General features: G+C 53.3%; 1 protein-coding gene across 2 annotated transcripts in view; it reads left to right on the top strand.

Moving 5' to 3' along the window:
* Nucleotides 1-20,158, top strand: part of SHANK2 (SH3 and multiple ankyrin repeat domains 2) — a 476,261-nt gene that overhangs the window by 435,372 nt on the left and 20,731 nt on the right. For both annotated transcript variants that reach the window (XM_063092864.1, XM_063092865.1), the window contains 4 exons: nt 13,069-13,204; nt 14,259-14,339; nt 14,612-14,620; nt 16,012-16,032. In XM_063092864.1, coding sequence (XP_062948934.1) covers nt 13,069-13,204; nt 14,259-14,339; nt 14,612-14,620; nt 16,012-16,032 — 247 coding nt within the window. The remainder of the gene's footprint in view (nt 1-13,068; nt 13,205-14,258; nt 14,340-14,611; nt 14,621-16,011; nt 16,033-20,158) is intronic.

Here is a 20,158-nt window from a genome sequence, read left to right as displayed (position 1 = left end):
AATGAAAGATAAAATTGAAAAGAACCTTCCAGAAAAGAGAAAGATAGGGAAAATTGAAGAGAAAAGATAATAAAATTAGAGGACAAGTCCAGAAGGTCTACTGTGTGTAAAATAAGGATGCCTCAAAGAGAAAATAAAATAGTGAAGAAATAATTTAAGGAAACTTTCTAGAACTGAAGGACTTGAGTTTCCTGATGGTTTTTCCATGTAATTTTTGCTCTGTACCTAGTATGAGAGATTAAAGTAGTCACACCAAAGCACATCAGTAAATTTTAGAAAATTTAGCACAAAGAGAATATCTAACAGGGTTCTCCAGTAGCAGGGGAGAGACAGAGGGGGAGGCGGTTTCCATACAAAGGATCAAAACATGAACAGTATCAGATCTCTCAATAGCAAACCTGGAAACTAAAATAAATGAAGTACAGCCTCAAATTCTGAAGAAAAATTGTTTTCAACCTAGACGTTTATGGCCCAGCACATCATTTATTTCAGTGGATTTTCCACATGCAGTTGAAAAGAATATATATCTGTAGTTGTTGGGTGTTGTGTCCTATAAATATCCATTATGTCAAGTCATTGGTGGTTCAAGTCATTTATGTCTTTATCGATTTTTCTTTTTTCTTTCTTTTTTTTTAAAGGCTGTTTTATCAATTTGAGAAAGGGGCATTAAAATTTCCTACTATGTTTGTGGAGTCGCCTCCTTCTCCCTTTAATTCTGTCAAATTTTGCTTCATTATGTCGAAGCTCTGTCATTAGGTGCATTAACATTTATGATTGCTATGTCCTCCTTATGAGCCTCTTTCATCATTATGAAATGTTCCTCTTCATTTCTGGTAATACTTTTTATTGAGGTCTATTTTTTTAATTAATAACTTTGTTGAGATATAATTCACATACCGTTGAATTCTACCTTTTAAAGTGCGCAATCCAGTGGATTTTGGTTAACTCACAGTTGTGCACCCATTAGCACAATCTAATTTTAGAACATTATGTCACCCCAAAAAGAAAATCTCATGCCTATTAGCAGCCATTCCCAGTTCCTGCCACCATGCTCCTTTGACTAATGCTGCTATGAACTTTCATGTACAGGTTTTTGTATGGGCGTATGTTTTCAATAGTCTTGGGTATATACATAGCAGTAAAACTTCTGGATTATATGGTATCTTCATGTTTACCGTTTTGAGGAGTTGCCAAACTGTTTTTCTAGTGATCAAAGTTTGTTTTGTCTGACATTAATATAGCCGCTCCACCTATGGGCTTTTTCTGTTTACTTTCGACCTCTTCATGTCTTTGTACTGAAAGGGTATAGACAGAATATTTAGGTCTTTCTTTTTTATCAATTTTTATATGATCTGCTATTTTTTTTTTTTAATTTTATTTTGTCGATATACATTGTGGCTGATTATTGCTCCCCATCACCAAAACCTCCCTCCCTTCTCCCTCCCCCCTCCCCCCCAACAGTGTCCTTTCTGCTTGCTTGTCGTATCAACTTCAAGTAATTGTGGTTGTTATATCTTCTCCCCCCCCCCCCCGGTTTGTGTGTGTGTGTGTGTGTGTGTGTGTGTGAATTTATATATTAATTTTTAGCTCCCACCAATAAGTGAGAACATGTGGTATTTCTCTTTCTGTGCCTGACTTGTTTCACTTAATATAATTCTCTCGAGGTCCATCCATGTTGTTGCAAATGGCAGTATTTCATTCGTTTTTATAGCTGAGTAGTAGTCCATTGTGTAGATGTACCACATTTTCCGTATCCACTCATCTGATGATGGGCATTTGGGCTGGTTCCAACTCTTGGCTATTGTAAAGAGTGCTGCGATAAACATTGGGGAACAGGTATACCTTCGACTTGATGATTTCCATTCCTCTGGGTATATTCCCAGCAGTGGGATAGCTGGGTCGTATGGTAGATCTACCTGCAATTGTTTGAGGAACCTCCATACCATTTTCCATAGAGGCTGCACCATTTTGCAGTCCCACCAACAATGTATGAGAGTTCCTTTTTCTCCGCAACCTCACCAGGATTTATCGTTCAGGGTCTTTTGGATTTTAGCCATCCTAACTGGGGTTAGATGGTATCTCAATGTGGTTTTGATTTGCATTTCCCGGATGCTGAGTGATGTTGAGCATTTTTTCATATGTCTGTTGTCCATTTGTATATCTTCCTTAGAGAAATGTCTACTTAGCTCTTTTGCCCATTTTTTAATTGGGTTGCTTGTTTTCTTCCTGTAAAGTTGTTTGAGTTCCTTATATATTCTGGATATTAATCCTTTGTCAGATGTATATTTTGCAAATATTTTCTCCCACTCTGTTGGTTGTCTTTTAACTCTTTTAATTGTTTCTTTTGCTGTGCAGAAGCTTTTTAGTTTGATATAATCCCATTTGTTTATTTTTCCTTTGGTTGCCTGTGCTTTTGGGGTCGTATTCATGAAGTCTGTGCTTTGATCTGCTTTTTAATTGGAGTTTTATTCCATTAACATTTAATATAATCATTGATGTTATTCAGTCCAAGTGTACATGTTTGTTTTCTGTTTATTTCCTCAGTTTGTTTTCCTCTTTTCTCCTTTTCTGCCTTATTTCTGATTATTTGACTATTCCTGGAACTTCATTTTAACTTGTCTAATGGCTTTCAGCTATACCTCTTTACATTCTTTTAGTAATGGCTCTAGGGTTACAGCGCACATCTCTTAAGTTTTCACAGCCTACTGAGAGTTCATATGGCACACTTCACCTAAAATATGAAAACCTGGCAACCATATAGGTGTATGTTTCACTCCTGCCTTCCTTTATTCTATAATTGTCTTATGTATTACATCTACATACTTATAAACCATAAAAAGCAATGTTATTATTGTTGCCTTTTTTAATTAAGAGGTAAAATAATCTTTTGTATTTTACCAAAGTCGTTACCATTTCTGATATCTCTCATGCCTTCTGAAGATCTAGTATTATTTCCCTTCAGCGGGAAGAACTTCCTCTAGCATTTCACGTAGTTGCAGGTCTGCTGGCAACAAATATTAGGGTACTTCAAAAAGTGCATGGTTATCCTTTAATTCTATTTTTCCATGAGCTTTTCGAAGTGCCCTCGGGACTTGGTTTTCATTTATCTGTGAAGTTCTTTATTTTGTCTTCATTTTTTGAAGATACCTTCACCAATATATAATTCTAGTTGAGGAGTGTTTTATTCTCACACATTAAAGATGTGTTCCACTGTCTTCTTTTCTCCACTGTTTATGATGCAAAGTTCATGATCACTCAGATCACTGTTCTGTAAGTACATTCTTCTCTGCTTCTTTAAGATAGCCACCTTTTCTTTGCCTTTCATCAGATTTAGTGTAATGTGCCTGGGCATAATTTTCCTGCTTGGGATTCACTGAGCTCCTTGAATCTGTAAATTTATATTCTTACCTTAAAGGGGGGAAGTATTTGGTTATTATTTCTTCAAACATTTTTTCTGATCAATTTCCTGTCTCTCTTCTGCAACTCTAATTTTCTCTGTTACCCTTATGTTAGTCCTTTTTATGTTGTCCCACAAGTTCTTAAGAATCTGTTCACCATTTGAAATCTTTTTTTTTCTTTCTCTCTCTTCTTCAGATCAAATAAGTTCCATTGATGTAGCTTCAAGTTCATTGAGTCTTTGCTCTGTCATATCTATTCTGCTGTGAATCCCATCCAGTGCATTTTTAAATTTCAGATATTGTGTTTCCTGGTTCTAACATTAACTTTTTTTATGTTTTGGCTGAGACTTTTTATCTTTTATTCATTATGAGTCTATTTCCCTTTACCTAATTGAGCATTGTCATAATAGCTGTTTTAAAGTCCTTGTCTGATAATTCCAACATTTTGGTCATCTCTGGGTTTGTCAAGTAAGTTTGAATTGGATCCCAAATGTTGTGAATATTATGCTGTGGCATCTCTGGATTCTGTCACATTCCTCTGATGAATGTTGATGGTTTTGCTTCAGCTGATTAGCTTGGTTACACTAAAATTGCAAACTGTCCAGTCTGCAGTTGCAGCAGCTCAAATTTCAATCCAGATGCTTTAGTCTTTTCTGTACACTGCTTTGAGTCTGCCCTATGCATGCACAGTTCAGACATCAAACAAAAACATGGTTTTACACACATGGTTTATCCTTCTCTGCATATCTCTTTTCTGGGATTCTCCCCTCACTTTGGCAGCTGTGGCCATCATGGCCTCTGTCCTCTGATTTTCTAAGCCAGAAGGACTGCAGTTTCTTATCAGAGCTACAAGTGACTCACACCACACTGTCCATGGCCCAGACCTTCCAATTTGCAGCTCCCATCCAAAATCCACCTGCCGTTGTTCACTCTCCAAAGCCTTTAGAGAATTGTTTTTATTTAGGTGGGGGGTGGATATTCTATTTTGTCCAGACTTTATAGCTGTTACCTGAGGAAGACTTAGTCTCAGGAGCTTACTTTACCTTACCCTCCAACCTCAAATTATAAATGCAGCCAAACTACCAGTTAAGTGAGCAGATAAAGCCATTTTTAAATAGGCAGTCTCAAAAAAAAAATTAAAAAATTCTCCAAACTCACTTTATTGGGAAACTACTAAAGAATGCCCTCTACCAAAAATGAGGTTTTAAACCAAATAAACAAATATATACCTGGAGTCTGGGATTCAGGAGATCCAATACAAGAAAGAATCAAAGGAATCCAGAGCATGACAGTAACAGATGAGAAGTCTTCCTGAGAAATTTCTTCAAGAAGACAGACTTGAAATACCTAATGTATTTGAAGATTTTGAAAAGAGATCTACATAATTAGGGAAGTGTTTAGATTTGAATTACTGTTAAATACATATAAAACTAAACCAATAAACAAACAGAAAATTACTTTGCACCAGGGAAAATCAAATATACAGGAAAAGACAAAGTAATCATAGTATACTGTACAGTTTTGCTATGAATAGACACTTCATAGTCATGATGTAAATCCTGAATGTTGATCTAGTTAAAATTTTGATATAAATATATCCAGAGGGTGGTGATACTGAAAAAGTAGTGGGGCGGGTGGATAACGGAAAAGAACTAAATTGGTGGTTCTCCACTGAGAGCGTTTCTGACCTACCACAGGCATTTGGCGATGTCTGGAAACATTCCTGGTCGTCACACTTGGGGGCAGGGGCTGTTGCTGGAATCTAGTGGGTAGAATTCGGGGGCACTGCTAAACAGCCTACAATGCACACCCACAACAAAGAATTCATTGGTCCAAAATCACAGTAGCACCACCGTTGAGAAACCCTGAGCTGAGTCACTTTCCATAGTGGTGTGTCAGCAGACAATACCTAAAATGTAGACATCAAGTAGCGACGAGGGACAGGTGTTCAGAGATGGAGTGATAGCTATAGAAAGAATCAGGTGAAGGCTGAGCAGTGGGGCTGAGTGGCAGGGAACTACTGTAACAAGACTGGCAGGACTCTGTCTCTACACCATGTGGTTGTACAACTTTGATTTTCTAAATAACAATTTAAGTGGGAAAAGGGAATCATTTACAAAGGAAGGCATGTATTCCCATTAGTCTTGCTTGCAGTTAGCTGGATATGCGATGTGTGAACAGTATCTCACTGCTCCAAGGCAGCAATCCCCAGGGCCTCAGTACTTGTCTGAGCCTTCCATAAACATGGCAAGTGATCAAGGCGCGCGCGCGCGCACACACACACACACACACACACACACACACACACCTCCCCCTCGTGGCAGCATGCTGGAATTGCAGGCCCAGGTGTTTTGAGGGGCACTGAAACCTCATGAAAATTCGAGTTGCCAACCTGAGCATACGAGGCAACAGCAGGCCTCTCACCTACTCTGAAGTTTCTGTCACCCCATGAGCAATTTGTAGCATCTGTTTTAAGGACTGTGGCAGGTTCGAAAGTCCCATTGCAAGTTAAACTAATTTTAGGTTTGTTTCAAGGTTGGGAGAACCTAAAGATTCTGCAACTTTTTGCTCCCCCGTCCCTGCTGTACAAGGAGGGAGAAAGTACTGAATTTTCCTATCCTGCCTTGGTTAGTGCTGGTATTGTCTATTAATCCCAATAGAACGTATCGCAGGTCATTTTGTGCCCTGGCCCCACATTTCCCATTGGAGTCTATTTACAGACTCGCTCCAGCTGGCACTGTTGTGCCTGGTTATTAAAGTGCTCACCTGCACAGCAGCAGCTGGTCCACAAAAGCCCACAGCCACATAGCCTGCAGCTCTGACCTTGGTCTGTTTCTTGCTTTTTGGGGGAAGGGCTACACCTAAAGTCGATTTATTTTGCAAAGCCCGAGGAGAACTGCAGACTGGCGTGTTTGAGGGGCGGGGGGAGGGAAGGATGAAGAATGAGGGGCACTGAGGTCAGAGCCTCTGTGCTAGGGCCTGGGTCGAGGCAGGAAGGGGTGTTGTGCCTCATCCTCACCAGGGCAGGAGGAGGCAGCTGGCAGTGCAGGGCTGTGTGCCCAGCCCAGGGAGGGCTCCAGGAAGCTCTGGGGCTCCCCGTGCCATGGTTCATCCGAGGCAAAGACTCTGCCCCTGAAGTGGAAGAAAACAGGGACGTGGGCCCTGTCCTGGAGGGCACCCTCTTCCTTCAGAGGGGCCTCCTTGGCCCCGCGACAGAGGAGGAAGGAGGAGGGAGGCAGGATCAGCATAAAAGACAGCTCCTGGGGAGAGACCGTGTCCTCTCGGGGCCCCACATTCCTGTGTCCAGTGAGGGCCCCACCAAAGGGGACGGTTTCTGATAGGACCTCCGTGGGGCGGGGAGGGAAGAAGTTCTGTGTGGATATAACCAAGGGAGGGACAAGGGGCTCCTGCCTGTGTGGCCTGGTCCCTCCCAGGGCCCCTGCAGTCATTTTCCAAAGGCAATGTCTCCCCTCTCCTCTGAGTTCCCATTAGCCACACCCTGTCCCCCAGGAGGCCCCAGCAACCAGCCTTGGCCCTGTGTCTGCCAAGAGCAGCAGCACCAGGGAGCTGTGGCCTTTGCCAGGCAGGGCTGCCTTTGCCGTCTCTGCAGGTCTGTGTGGCCTCCCAGGTTCCCTTTAACCCAAACCGGTTGTGCCTGGGTCACCTGCTAGCCAAGACACTTTCTACCTCCCCCACCTCTAGCCTGGAGCCATATGTGGTAACTAGGGGGTGGCGGGGGAAGTCCCTAAGGTGCCCGGCGAGGGGCTATGGCCAAGCTCCTGGGTAAGTGGGCACAGCAGTCGTGTTTTGTCACTTGAGTGCTGTCATAAAATGTTTGACCAGGGTGCAGAAACAGCACACATTTACCTCTCCCAGTTCTGGAGACTAGAAGTCCAGGATCAAGCAGCGCTGACCCCCTTCTGGTTTGCAGATGACCCTCTTCTTACTGTATTGTCACGTGACCGAAGGGGTATCTCTGGGGTCACTTTTACAAGGGCACAAATCCCGTTCATGAGGCTCCACCCTCATGACCTAATCGCCTCCCAAAGACCCTACCTCCTAACATCATCGCACCGGGGTTAGGTTTCAGCACATGGATTTGGGTGGGACACAAACATTGAATCTGTTGCAAGTTCCCAGCTGCAAGTCGGCTGGGTTTGAGCTGAAAGGTGGGGGGGGGGGGGCAGAAGGGAGCTGAGATCAGTGGCTCGTGCAGGAAAACAGTGGCAGAAACTAAACCGGCGCCCAAACACAACCCAAACGCCATCCGTGCTCCAAGCACCTGCGTGGAAGCCCTGGTGGAGCTGTGGGTTTGGGAGCCCCTCCTCACAGGATGAGCGGGGCCTGGAGCCATCTTTGCTCCGAGACCCACAGCCAGTGTCCCTGCACTGAGCCCCGGGGGGAGCCTGTGGGACAAGGAGCCAAGGTTCTGGCCCAGTCTGTGTCCATTTGCATCAGGCAGATGCTGCAGACTCGTCCAGCCACATGGGTACTAGCCAGAGCCGAGGGTGGGGGACTTCAGAAGGCCATGTGAAGAACAGCACTGCAGTCAGGGGCCGTGGGGAAGCCAAGCCCTGCTGCGTAAGGGCAGAGGCCTGAGCAAGGCCCAGGCTTCATGACCAAGCACTGCAGGCGGCCTGGTGGCTTCCACTGCAGACGTGGACGCTCTCCCAGTCCTGGAGGCTGGAAGGCCGGGGCCGGTGGCAACAGGGTACCCTCCTCCTGAGGCTGTGAGGGAGGGTCTGTCCCAGGCCTCTGCCCCAGCTGCTGGGGTTTGCTGTAGTTGTCAGCATCCCCTGGAGTGTAGATGCATCATCCCGGTCTCTGCCTTCGTCTTCGTCCTCCCAGTGTATCTGTATCTGTGTCCAAATCTCCCCTTTTTATAAGAACATCAGTCATATTGGGTTAGGGCCCACACTAATGACTTTGTCTCAACTTGACTGTATCTACAAAGACCCCCTTTCCAAATAAAGTCACATTTTGAGGTCCTGGGAGTTAGGACTCCAGCATATGAATAGGGGAGGGGCACAATTTGATCCAGAACAGGTGTGTCTGGGGATGCAAAAGAGGTGATGCGGAGCAGGGCGGGGCAGGGCAGGGCAGGGGTGAGCTCTGGCCCCAGGACTTAGCCCTGATGAGGGCACTGGGGCAGTTAGGGGTGGATGGGGGCAGTGAGGAGAAGTGATGAATGTTCGGCTCAGGAAAGACCTGCATGGGCAGGGGTCAGACTCTGCTCTGGCAGGTACATGCCCCCCTAGCATGCAGGCACTGTCCACTCCCGAGAGCCAGGCCCTGGCACCCGCAGTGACTGTGGTGGGCAAGCTCTGCTCGTTGCCCAAGGTCAGTGCCGTGCACAGGCCATCCATGCAGCCATGTTCTCCACTGGGGGGGCCTCCTGTGCAGGGGTCAGTTTGATGGGGGTCCATGCAGCATGCGATCATGGCCTGGGCCTTGGCAGTGACATCTAAACCATATGCTGGAGGGCTGCAAAGCAAACACGCATTGCAGGAGTTACCACCGGTCTGCGCTAATTTGTGGAGCCTCTGAACACCCAGAGAAACCACGAGCCCCGCTCCTGCAGCTGCCACCAAGCCCTGGCTGCTTTGGGAAAGTCGGCATTTTTAGTGCCTTGACAGTATTTATAGTCTAATTACGAATGTATGTCACCAATGCCTGCTCGGTGCTGGAACTGGCTTTTCACTGACAGAAGCATCAAGGTTTCTATATTAAGTGTGAGATTTAGGGGCCACTATACTGGCTTTTGCCAACCCAAGTTCGGGCTGGGAGGAGGAGGAGTTGGTCCTTACGGCTCCTCCAGACCTCACGTCCATGTCTGTCCACCGGGTGTGCTACTGTGGCTCGAGGGAACTCGCAGGGTGGCAACAAACAGTAGCCGCCTGCCTCCTTCTCAAGCTCAGAGAGGCCAGCAGTGGGCCCCTCACAGATCCCCTCTCCCTTTACAGGGGAAACACTATGTGATGCGAGTGCTGGTGCAGGAGGAGACTGAACACGGGAAATACACAGGGCTCAGCCCAGGCACCAGCAGGTTCCCACGCAAATTGAAATCAGTTTCACAAATGTCACCTGGACTGATTTTGAGACCAGCAATATACAGAGTTCAATCTGTCCCTTTCCAAAATCCAAAGAGCAGACGGCTTCCAAGGCAGGCATGGGGGTTTTCTGTTTCTGCACACAGCGGCACTCACAGCCCCCTCAAAGCAGGGGAGGCTGCCAGGTGGCAGTGGGAGGCCCAGGTCCCTGGTGTGAGGTTTTCTGATTTCTCAATGGAAATGGAAACTCTGGACTGTTTATGTAAAAGGCTCATACTTACTAAGTTGTGACAACTAAGTTAACATTGATTAGAGCACTGTGTGGGCAGGATGTGCCCTTGGCCTTGGATTTGCCTGGATGCAGACCAAGGGGAACATTCTGGGACCTGTGTGGATGATTGAAGGCCCAGTCAGCACTGCTCACCCCCCCACCACGTGCTCACCAAGGGGAGGGCCCCGCAGCCCCTGCAGAGAGAGGGGCGTCCTGCCCAAGGGCGCCCAGCAAGCAGCCGATCCTCTGGATCCCACAGTACTCCTGACTCGGGAGGGCGCCCCCGAACACCAGGACCGCGGGGCTCGCCCGGGGCTGTCCTGCCGTGGGAAGAGGAGCTGAGTGAGCTTCCCGGTGGGGCTGGCACGCAGCAGGGCCTGTCAAAGCTGCTCTGTTTGGACGTGCTCGGGGCTCCAGACACCTGAGCCCATGGCCTGGGAGGACCCCAGTTAGACCGATTCTGGGGACCAGCGGGGAGTCAGATCCCCAAGAACTGATTCCAAACACAGCTCTCGTCCTTCCAAGCTGCTTCGGCCTCACCGTCATCCAGTTTCCAGAGAAGGCCCCGGGCCATTTCTAGGGTTGAGCACAGCATCTAACGCCCCTCGCACCCAGCTCCCCCAAGCAGCTCCTGCCATTAGCTGCCACCCGTGGGGGGGGTGCAGCTCTCAGGAGGTGGGATGGCATCCTGCCCCCGGGCTGGCATCGAGGCAGCGGTGCTGGCCAGGACTTGGGTGGGGACAGCAGCTTCTGCAGGAAGGGTGGGCCAGGGCCAACCAGGTATGAACGCCCCATCTAGGAACCAGCTGCCCCTCCGCAGGGAGAGCATGTCCAGCCACAGACATGCTCTCCCATCCTTCAGGGGTCTGAAGGATGAGGATGGTGCTGGGGCCACCGAGCCCCTCCAGGCACAGGTGGCCCTGGCAGCGTCTCCTCGGCCCAGTGGCTCACCATTAGCAACTCATTCCTTTGGAGGAAAACAGTCCTCCTTCCCCCAGAGGGTGGCAATTTCTGTCTCTGACTCTCCAGCCCCTTGCCCTCCTCAGGCACAAGAACAAACCGCTGCTCCAAGTGGCCAAGAGCCAGCCCTGGCCAGGGTCACAGGAGGACCACGTACAGCTACCAGGAACACACACAGAAGATTCCAGAGCATGAGAGTTCCAGTGAGGCGGGTCCCCGGCCCTGAGGGTCAGCAGGCAGCAGCAGGGCTGGAGCGGCTGGAGTGGCTGGAGGGCTGTCTGAGGCCAAGCGGCCCGCCCGTCCCTCCTGCCCCAGCTCACTCCGACAGGCCCTGCCTGACCCCATTGCACTGGTGCTCGATGCACCCAAAATCATATTTGCTCTCTGACTTGTGTGTCCCCGAGGGCAGGGCCAGATCATCCACCCTGTACCTCCAGCTTTTCCTGGGTGCTTAGGGTGAAAACAGTGGTTGAATGACGCATGGGCGAATGAATGAGCACGTTCCCGAATGGCAGCGCGGTCCTGGTGTGCGTCCTGGAGGGAGGCTCTCTCTGGAGCTGGCACAGCATGGCTGGGCAGTCAGGCCCCTGGGCCGATGTCCAGCCAAGTTGGCCATTTGCTCCTGCCCGTGGAGAGTGCTCTTCCCCCAGAGGCTTCTTCCTTCCTCAATTAATCTGGTTTTCCAATTACGCACTGAGAAAATGGTGAAGGGAGGAGCCACGGGAGCCACTTTGCAAAGACAGCCGCCCTGAGTCAGGTGGTTTCTAGGAGGGCCCCTCCTAGGACAGGCCTGCCCCTGAGGCCCCAGGGTGGTGTAGGGTGACCCACCATCCCATTTGCTAGGGCCAAGGGCATTCCTGGGACACAGGACAGTCAGTGCTGAAACGGTGCGGGCCTGTTGTGAACCGGGACAAGCTGGTCTCCATAGCAGTCGCAGGCTCCCCCGGGCTACTCAGAGCTCTGTACCCAGACAAGCCGCTTCGGCCTCTCAGAGGTGAAGGTGACCAGGACAGGTACATCGTCATCAACGCGGGGAGCTGGCGGCTCGTGCTTCCCGTCCAGGTCTGGTTACAAGGGGTTATATTTGTGAAAATTCACCCAGCAGCTCGCTTACGCTTCGTCAGCGTTTCCGTCTGAGGGTGTGCTAGATTTTAAAAGTTTTTGAAGAATTCATAGCAGAGGGAAGAAGTACAGGGGAACGGCGCTGGCAGTCGCCGAGGGGCTGGTTTCGGTGCTTATTTGCCGTTTGCAGTCTGAGTGGTTTTCTTTTTTCAAAGCCAGTGCGTGAACGAGCTGTGAACTTTGCCATCGGCAGGCTCGTTCTCCCTGCCACCAACTAGAGACGGCGTGGGGGGACACAAGCATGTGCCCTCAACCCAGCGCTCACACGTGGAGCTGCAAGGGATGGCAGGTGCCAGCGCCCACCTGTCCAGGTTCAGTTCAGTGGGTGGGGTGGGGGCCGGGGTGTTTTAACCGCAAAATTCGAAAACCACCATCAGGTTATGGAGGTCACAGCCAGGGCCGGAGGCGTCAAGCCCACAGGCCCACCCGGTCCCTGTCTTTGTCACCCCAGTTTTCCTTTGGGGAGTGGTGGTGGACAGTGTGCAGAGAAGGTCTCTGCTGAGCTTTGCTTGAGGAGCTGAGGAGGACACTTGGCAAAGGGCCAAGGCATTGGGGTTTGAAGCCAGCGCAGCCTCTGCGGTCGGATGTCACCCTGAGTCTGTTTCTGCTTCCGTGCCAGGTGCATCTGCCTTGGGAGCCGTGGCCCGCCGCACAGGAGCAGGGCACCCATGCCACTTAATGCCTTGTTGAGCCAAGTCTTTATGCCTTCTCAGGCCCCGGGGAAAGGGGGCGTAGAGGGAAGGGGAGCCAAGGAAATGGGCCGTGTCAGTGTGACGTGCGTTCCCAGAATATGTGAGAAGCAGTTGGGTGCCGTGTTTCTCCCCCCTGTGAAAACGGAGCGCTTCAGGCTGCAGCCCGGGCCCTGGAAACCTCCTGCTGTGCTTTTGCACGTGGCTGGTAGCTGTGGAAATGGCCCTAGGCCTGCACAAGTGAGCACTTGAGAATGCTCAGGTTAGGGAAGAATCAGCCCTGTCCACCTGGCAGCTGCGGAGCCTCGGTGGAGGACCGCCCTGTGTCAGAGGAAGGGCCTCTCCGCCTCCCGGGCCACCGCCTCCCGGGCCACAGGGAAGTGACCTCCCCGGCCATAGTGCACTCGGTCTGGTTTCCCCCGAAGCACCTTGCTCCCAAAATGCAACAGCCTCAGGGTGTCTTCCTCTGGCTGCCTGCAACTGCCCGTCTCCAGGAGGCCCCGCCACTCTGCCTTGGGGAGGGGACCCTGCGGCCTCTCCCTCCCACCCCCTGACTCCGCCCCCCTGTCTTCCTGCAGGTAAACAATGAAAACGTCGTCAAAGTCGGCCACCGGCAGGTGGTGAACATGATTCGCCAAGGAGGGAATCACCTTGTCCTTAAGGTGGTCACGGTGACCAGGAATCTGGACCCAGATGACACCGCCAGGAAGAAAGGTGTGTGCCCGTGAGCCCGGCCCCAAGCCCTGACAGAGGGATGGGCAGGGGAAGCATGGGGCAGGCGGGGTTCTCTCCAGCTGAGGTGCCAAGAGCCTCCCAAGAGTCCAGGCACAGCAGCAAGGCTGGGATTTGCCACCAGGGCCCATGACATGTACTCAGGGCCACCTCCTTCCCAAGGGAGGCTGCAGCTGGGGGATGCCAGAGCGGAGTGGGGCCTGCGGGGGGGCGCTGAGAGCAGACCAGATGCACCCCAGCTCCCATTGCTTCATTTAGCCAGCATTTCCCAAGAGTACACTGTGTGGAGACACCGAGGACACCAAGTTGAGTGAGAACAGGTCAGCCTGGGCTTGGGAAAGAGCACACAGGGGGCCACAGCCTGGGCATAGCCCGGGAGGGCTGCCTGGAGGAGGGGGCCAGGGGCGTGAGCAGAGAGAACCTACAGTGAGGGTGAGGAGGAAGGACGGAGCCACCGAGGCCCCTGCTGGAGAGCTGCCTGCAGCTCATCCAGGCTCCTAAATCAGCAGGAGGGTAGTTCCCCGACTTTTCTCAAAACAGCATCAGCACGTGCGAGATACCTGTGTCCCTGCTGTGACAGGGTGGGGTGTGGGGGATGCAAGTGAAAATCCCACCCTGCCAAGGCCTTTGCCCCCTCTGGAAGGTGGCGGATAAGGGCTCACAGTCTGCCAGAACCATCCGTGCCCCTTGGTTGAGCCCCGCCAGTCACCTGCAGATGCCAGGCAGAGGCAGCAGGACAGGCTCCCTGCCGCAGGCTTCTGCCGAGCTTCCCACTGAGCATCCCGCCCGCGTGCAGAGGTGCGAGGCCCTCCTGAGAGCACCTGGCCTGTCCCACCCTGAGCACACCTAACCCTCGCAGCCCAAACAGCCTGCAGAGTGCCCGCTGCATGACTCGCCCGTGGCCTGCAGAGGAGAACCGCAGGCTGCAGGCCCGCGCCTCCCGGGCCATGCCCATGTCCAGAGGTGCGGGTGGCGTGGGGTGTGTGGGGGCTGCAGCCGGGCCCTCACACCCCTGTCTCTCCGTCTGCCCGTCAAGCTCCCCCGCCTCCAAAGCGAGCGCCCACCACAGCCCTCACCCTGCGCTCCAAGTCCATGACCTCGGAGCTGGAGGAGCTCGGTAAGCGTCTCCCGCCCGGCCCACCCCAGCCCTGCCTGCCCCAGACAGCCTCCAGGGAGCCCCAGCCTGTGCATGACCCTCCGCTCACCTGCCTGCCCCTTTAATGACCCCACGCCCCCTTCCTGCCCCTGCAGCCAGCAAGCGTCAGGAAACGCCCTGCATGCCGAGGTGGCTCCGCATTTGGCATCTCCTTTGGGAGCCTTGTGGGGTGTTGATACTCTTTTCTGTTTATCTAACATTGTTTTGTTTTGGATTTTTGGGCCTCTCACTAGTGGATAAAGGTAAGCGGTCCCACAGGATCCCCCCTCAACTCCCCCTGCTGTCTAGGGCACCCTCACTGACACCGCCTCGGCCTGGCCTTGGGGGCCTACACAAGCTGCTTCCAATGCCGCAGAGCGTGGCTCAGGCCAGAGGTGCCAGCCCTCAGGGATATGGCAAGGAGAGGGTGGGCGTGGCAGACCTGTGTGGTCTGCACACCCGGTGTAGGGAGCTCCGCACCTTCTTAAAAGGTTTGCAGGGAGCAGAGATTGGCTCTGGCCATTTGACCCCATCTTGGAGCCTCGGAAGGGTACTACTGGCCCCATGGGCCGTGGTGGCTGTTGCAAAGAGGGGTGGCTCTGGAGCTGGCCATGTCAGCATCCCAGATACTGTAAACGCCACACTGGGAGTCACCGTGGAGCCCAGGAACACCTTCAGGAGGAGGATGGCTCTGAAGCACACAGAGGTGTGCATGGGTGGGACACTTGCTCCACAAGAGCGTGAATAGGGGCCGGCGCAGGGTGGCCCACACGGGCACAGGAACAAAGCCGGGCTCAAGGCCCAGCTGGAAGGCTCAGCCCCCCATTAGTTTTTTGACTGGACATCTCGCACACCAGATCCCAGCCTCTGATGGGAGACCTTTGGGTTCCGCCTCCACCAAAAGATAGAACAGGCACAGAGCGGCACTTGCTCCTTGCGCTCCCGGACACGAGGCAGCTCCTCCCTGGGGCTCTAGCACACGCGTGCACATGGGCGAGTTGGCCAACCGCCCCTTCCCGCCTGGCACTGAGGCTGGCCAGGCCACCTCTCGGTGTGTCCAGCTGAGGTGCTGCCCCACCCACCCACAGCACTGCCCCGAGCCCCCTTCCTTCAGCCCCCCACCTTGTCCGCTCAGACACGCCGGCGAGGGCAACCCGCTGTTCCCACGTGCTCCGTACCGCATGGGCGGCAGCAGCGTGAATCCCCTGCACGCTTCACTAACAGGGCTGGCTCTTCAAAGGGGCCTGCGAGGGCTTCCTGAGAGGGACCAGCAGGTAGCAGCCCCTCCACGCTCCTGAGCAAGGCCCCACCGCAGCCCTGACCTCTGCCCCCGTCTGTTCTTATAGAGCTCATTCCCACGTGGCAGGGGGCTGGCGGGGCGGGGACTGGCTGGGCGAGGGCTGCCCCTTGGGAGGAAAGCCCAGAAACAGCCTCCTCCTCCTCTGGGTGGCAGGCTGACGAGCAGGGCAGACAGGGGAGAGCCTCCAGGTTGCCAGGTTTCCGCGACACTCACTCTGTAGGTAGCATAGCCACTCTGCCCCTGCCCACCCAGTGTCCCCAGAACTGAGTCCCACCTACTTCCCCAGCCACCGTGGTGTAGGCAGGGGTGGGCATCGCGTGCGCTGGCTCACGGCGCTCCCTTTCTGTTTGCAAGCCTCGGTGCGGAAGAGGAAGGGTAAGGGAATAGCCGTGTCTGTCTCAAGTCCCCTTGCCCGTCCCCCCAGTGGGGAGAAGCCTCCTTTGTGATTGTCCCGTGAAGTCCAGAATGTGCCGCGAGCCGTGTGTTGTCTTCTCCCTGTGTCAGGGTCCTGCCTAGGGGTCCTGCCTGGGGGCCCCGACCCCGAAACACGTCCCGTTTCGGTCTGTGCCGTCTGCTTTGCTTCTCCTGTCTGTGAGTCCCCCAACATGTCCTGTATTCTTCCCTGAGCTGTGTCCTTATTGTCTTGGCCGTGGAGCCAGCAGGACCCCTGCATGGTCACAGCTGGGCCTGCCTCAGCTAGGCCCCTCTGAGCTCCGTCTGTGCAGCCACACGGGGGACTGAACCACATGGGGCTGCTTGGTCAGGGGGTGACCCTCTGGCCCCTCTGCAGCGGGCAGGGGCTGCCTCCCTTACTAGCCAGCCCCCCAAGAGGCCAGCCCACACCTTTCCACCCCACCCCCACCCCGAGCTGGCGTGGGGTGGGAGGAGGAGCAGTGGCCGTGGCCGTGAGCAGCCCTGACACAGGCCTCGGGCACCAGGCACTAGAGACGGTTACCCCAATGATGAAAAGTGGCATCTCAATTCAAATCCGCTTTTCTGGGGGCTGGAGGGGACCCCACCACATGGCTTAGGCACTGACCCTAAGGCACAATGCAGCAGGCGTGGTGTGTCAGACGCCGGAACCGGGGCGAGTGTTGGAACCCAGCAAGGCTGGCGTCCCGGCCCTGGGGACGGCATCTCCATCACCCCCTCGTTCCTCCCGACTGTCTCAGCCCTCGTAGCCCTCTCTGCGGTGGCCCAGGGCCTCACCAGCACCCCGTGGCTGCGCAGGGAATTCCGGCAGGCTTTGTAGGATCGATTGCTGCGTCAAGGACATGGTGGATACCCAGGGCATAGAACACCCTTCTTTCTGAGGGTCATGGGATCACATTTCTATATGAACTCCCATTCAATCTAGCACCAAACCCCAGCTCCCCAGAACAGCCCCTGTGATCGTCACACGTTCTTGGTTGCACCTGTGGCCTGCCCGGCGCCTGGCACGTCCACTTAGCTGTCTGCCCCCAGGGGCGCCACCGGTGGACTGTGGTGGAGATGAGAGGACAGAAGTCATGGTCCCCAGTCACGGGTCATGGTCGGGCCCAGGGCAGAATCCACTCACAGGACAGACATGCATCCTGGAGAGTGGAGATCCCCCTTCTGACTGAACAGAGAAACTTGCTGCTAATTTGAGATTAAATGCCCCCCACCCCCCGTGACCCCAGCCCGAACAGGAGGCAGGGCTGTCAGCAAGAAGATCCCAGAGGTCCAGCAGGCATGGCCCAGCCCAGTTCTGTGGGGGGATCCAGCCAGGCCAGAGGGGTCTGGGGGCTACAGTGCTACAGTCCCCCAGCCCCCAAGCCTGGGCAGTGAGGGCAGCACATGGACTAATCCTGTAAAGGTCAGGCGCACGGCAGGTTTCTGCCATGCATGCAGAATGCTCCAACCCCCTCAGGCTGCCTCTGCAAGCCTCTCTGGGACGACTGGCCTAACCTTGCATGAAGCATTTATCATGCTCCATAAAGGCTGTGTGGAATGAGAGAAGAATCAGGCCTTTACAGTTCTCCTGGGTTGGAGAGTGTCCCCCAACACTCATGTCCACCCAGAACCTGTGAATGGGACCTGAATTGGAAATATGGTCTTTGCAGATGTAATCCAGGTGAGGTGTACTGGATTAGGGTGGGCCCTAAATCACATGTCTGGTGTCCCTAGAAAGGAAAGAAGGAACAAACCATGGAACACCAAGCATTGCCAGAGCCACCAGAAGCTGGGAGAGGCGAGGATGGACCCTCCCCTAGAACCTGCAGAGGGAGGGAGGTCCTGCCAACATCTTGACCTTAGATTCCAGCCTCCAAAGCCATGAAAGGATAAATCTGTTGTAAACCACCCAGTCTGTGGCCACTGGCTTCAGCAGCCATAGGAGCTAACAGAACAGTGAGGGAGCCTCAGACCCCAGCCCTGCCCTCGACCAGCTACTCCCCCTACTTAGTGGTCCTGAGTTCTGACTTCCTCATCTGAAGCCCTTTGTTTAGTCCTCGAGTGTTCACTGAGCACGTGCCCTAGTCCCCAGACACCGTGCTGGGCACAGGCCCCAGGGTGTCCAAAACCACCATGGCCACCCTTGTGAGTGCACACTGACTTCGGGCAGCTCCGGCAGAGGCCCGCTGGCAGGGCAGGGGTAGTGGGATGGGCTTCTGGCCCTGGGCACCTGGAGGGGACCAGGGCTTCCAACCCTGATGGGGTCTGTACTATTGGGACAACCCGTTCTGGGCACCTCTGGCATAGCCACAGACCCCGTCCCTTAGAAGGCATGTGACCCACTGGAGCCTGTGGGCCAGGACCAGTTCACCAGGCCCACACCCACACTTCCCACTCCTTCACTGCACCTGCAGATGAAGCCAGAGGCCACCAGCTGGCCACAGCTGCTGCTTCTAACATGTGTGGGTTTGTCCTTTAACATCTGGAGCACAGATGTGTTTGTTTCCTTCTGGAAGCAGCATTGCAGAGGAAACCCTGCATTGTGCTGTCTCACCTAAGACAAGGCATGGCGGGTCTGCCCTTCAGAGAGGTGGACAGAACCACTCGGTCAGGTTCAGGCGAGGGGCGAGGATGTGAGGGGAACCTATGGGGCTCGTGGATCAGCTCAGGGGATATGAAGCACTTCACAAATCTGATCCCAGAAAAGATGGTGAGCTGGAGGAGCTCAAGTCTGGCCCCAGCGGACATTTCTACGACGTCGGTCTGGGATACTGTCCCCTAGAAGGTTCCGGGGAGTAGACGGGGAAGCCGCCAAGCACCAGCGCTGGCCTGAGGTCTGCTCCCAGGTCTGGGCTGGTTGCGTTACCACCTTGGAGCTGAAGAGGCTGCCATGAGCTCTTTTTTTCTTCCCCTGGGAACCAGTAGACCCAGCCATAAGGTTCCCCTCCTGGCCTCCTGGCCACATGGTGCCCGTGTCATCCTGGGCCTTTCCACCCTGGCATGTCACCAAATTGTGGACTTGGGCTGTTTCCCTGCACAGTTTGGTGCCTACCTTGTGCAAAGCCAGTGACGTCTGACTTGCAGAGTGCATGGACAGCGGCAGCAGGATTCCCCCAGCGTCAGGGCACAGGGCACCCCACTTTCTGCACTGTCTCTGGGTAACCCGTGTTGGAGTCTGCCTGTGGTCCGCGTTAGTCCCCCAGACTGGGAGACTCTGGTGACTCTGATGATGGGCAGGGTGAACGGGGTCTGCCTCCCATGAGAATCGCGGCTGTGGTGACCTCTGCGTGCTTGACAAATCCACCACCTCACCTCCCAGAGCACACACCCAGAAGTCTGCTGTGTATGGCCGGGTAGCGTCACTTCTGTCTCCTAAAGAGAACATTAGTTTGCGTGGGGAATTAACGCCCAGTTACTGGTGGAGCATGACCATCGACTGATCGCTGGACTGTTTCTTAAGGTCTGACAGTTTTCAAATCTGTCTGCAGGATTGTTTTCAGTCACTGAGCACTTCACTTTAAGACAGCAGGAGGCTGGATTCCCTAACCCTCTTCATCTGGAGTCCCTGAGTAGAGACGCAGTTCTGGGCTTTTATAAATTAAGCATCGCCCTTTCGAGCCTAGCATGAGAAGCGGGACCCAAGATCTCAGAGACGGGGGCCGAGCAGACGCAGGCCGCCGGACTCCCACTGGTCAGCGCACCCGAGAGACCAGGGCCAGGAGGGGACCCGTGCCCCCGCGTGACAGCGACACGGGGCTTTCCCTGTTCTCATCTGAATCTCACAGACAACTCTAACTTAGAAAGGAATAGTAGCCCTGACCTTGCCACCGCAGCCAACCAGGTTGCTCCCATGTGTCCTGGTTCAAAAGAACATTTGGGTTGGGGTGGAGGCGGGAGGGGAAAGGATGTGCACATTCAAGGCGGTCCTGGTTCCAGGGGCTGCACCCTCCATTATGTGACCACCAACGTGGTGACTGATGTGACGGTGCCCAGACTTTAGACAGACACTCCCTCATTGTTTTTCGGTTGGGTAAACAAGGCAGATCGTGCTGGTGGTGACCCAAGCCATTTCCAAATAAGTGTTTTG

Source organism: Cynocephalus volans, chromosome 4 (genome assembly GCF_027409185.1).
Source record: "Cynocephalus volans isolate mCynVol1 chromosome 4, mCynVol1.pri, whole genome shotgun sequence".
NCBI classification, from domain to species: domain Eukaryota; kingdom Metazoa; phylum Chordata; class Mammalia; order Dermoptera; family Cynocephalidae; genus Cynocephalus; species Cynocephalus volans.
The sequence above is the reverse complement of the archived record's forward strand: the minus strand, read 5'-3'. Positions and strand labels throughout refer to the sequence as shown.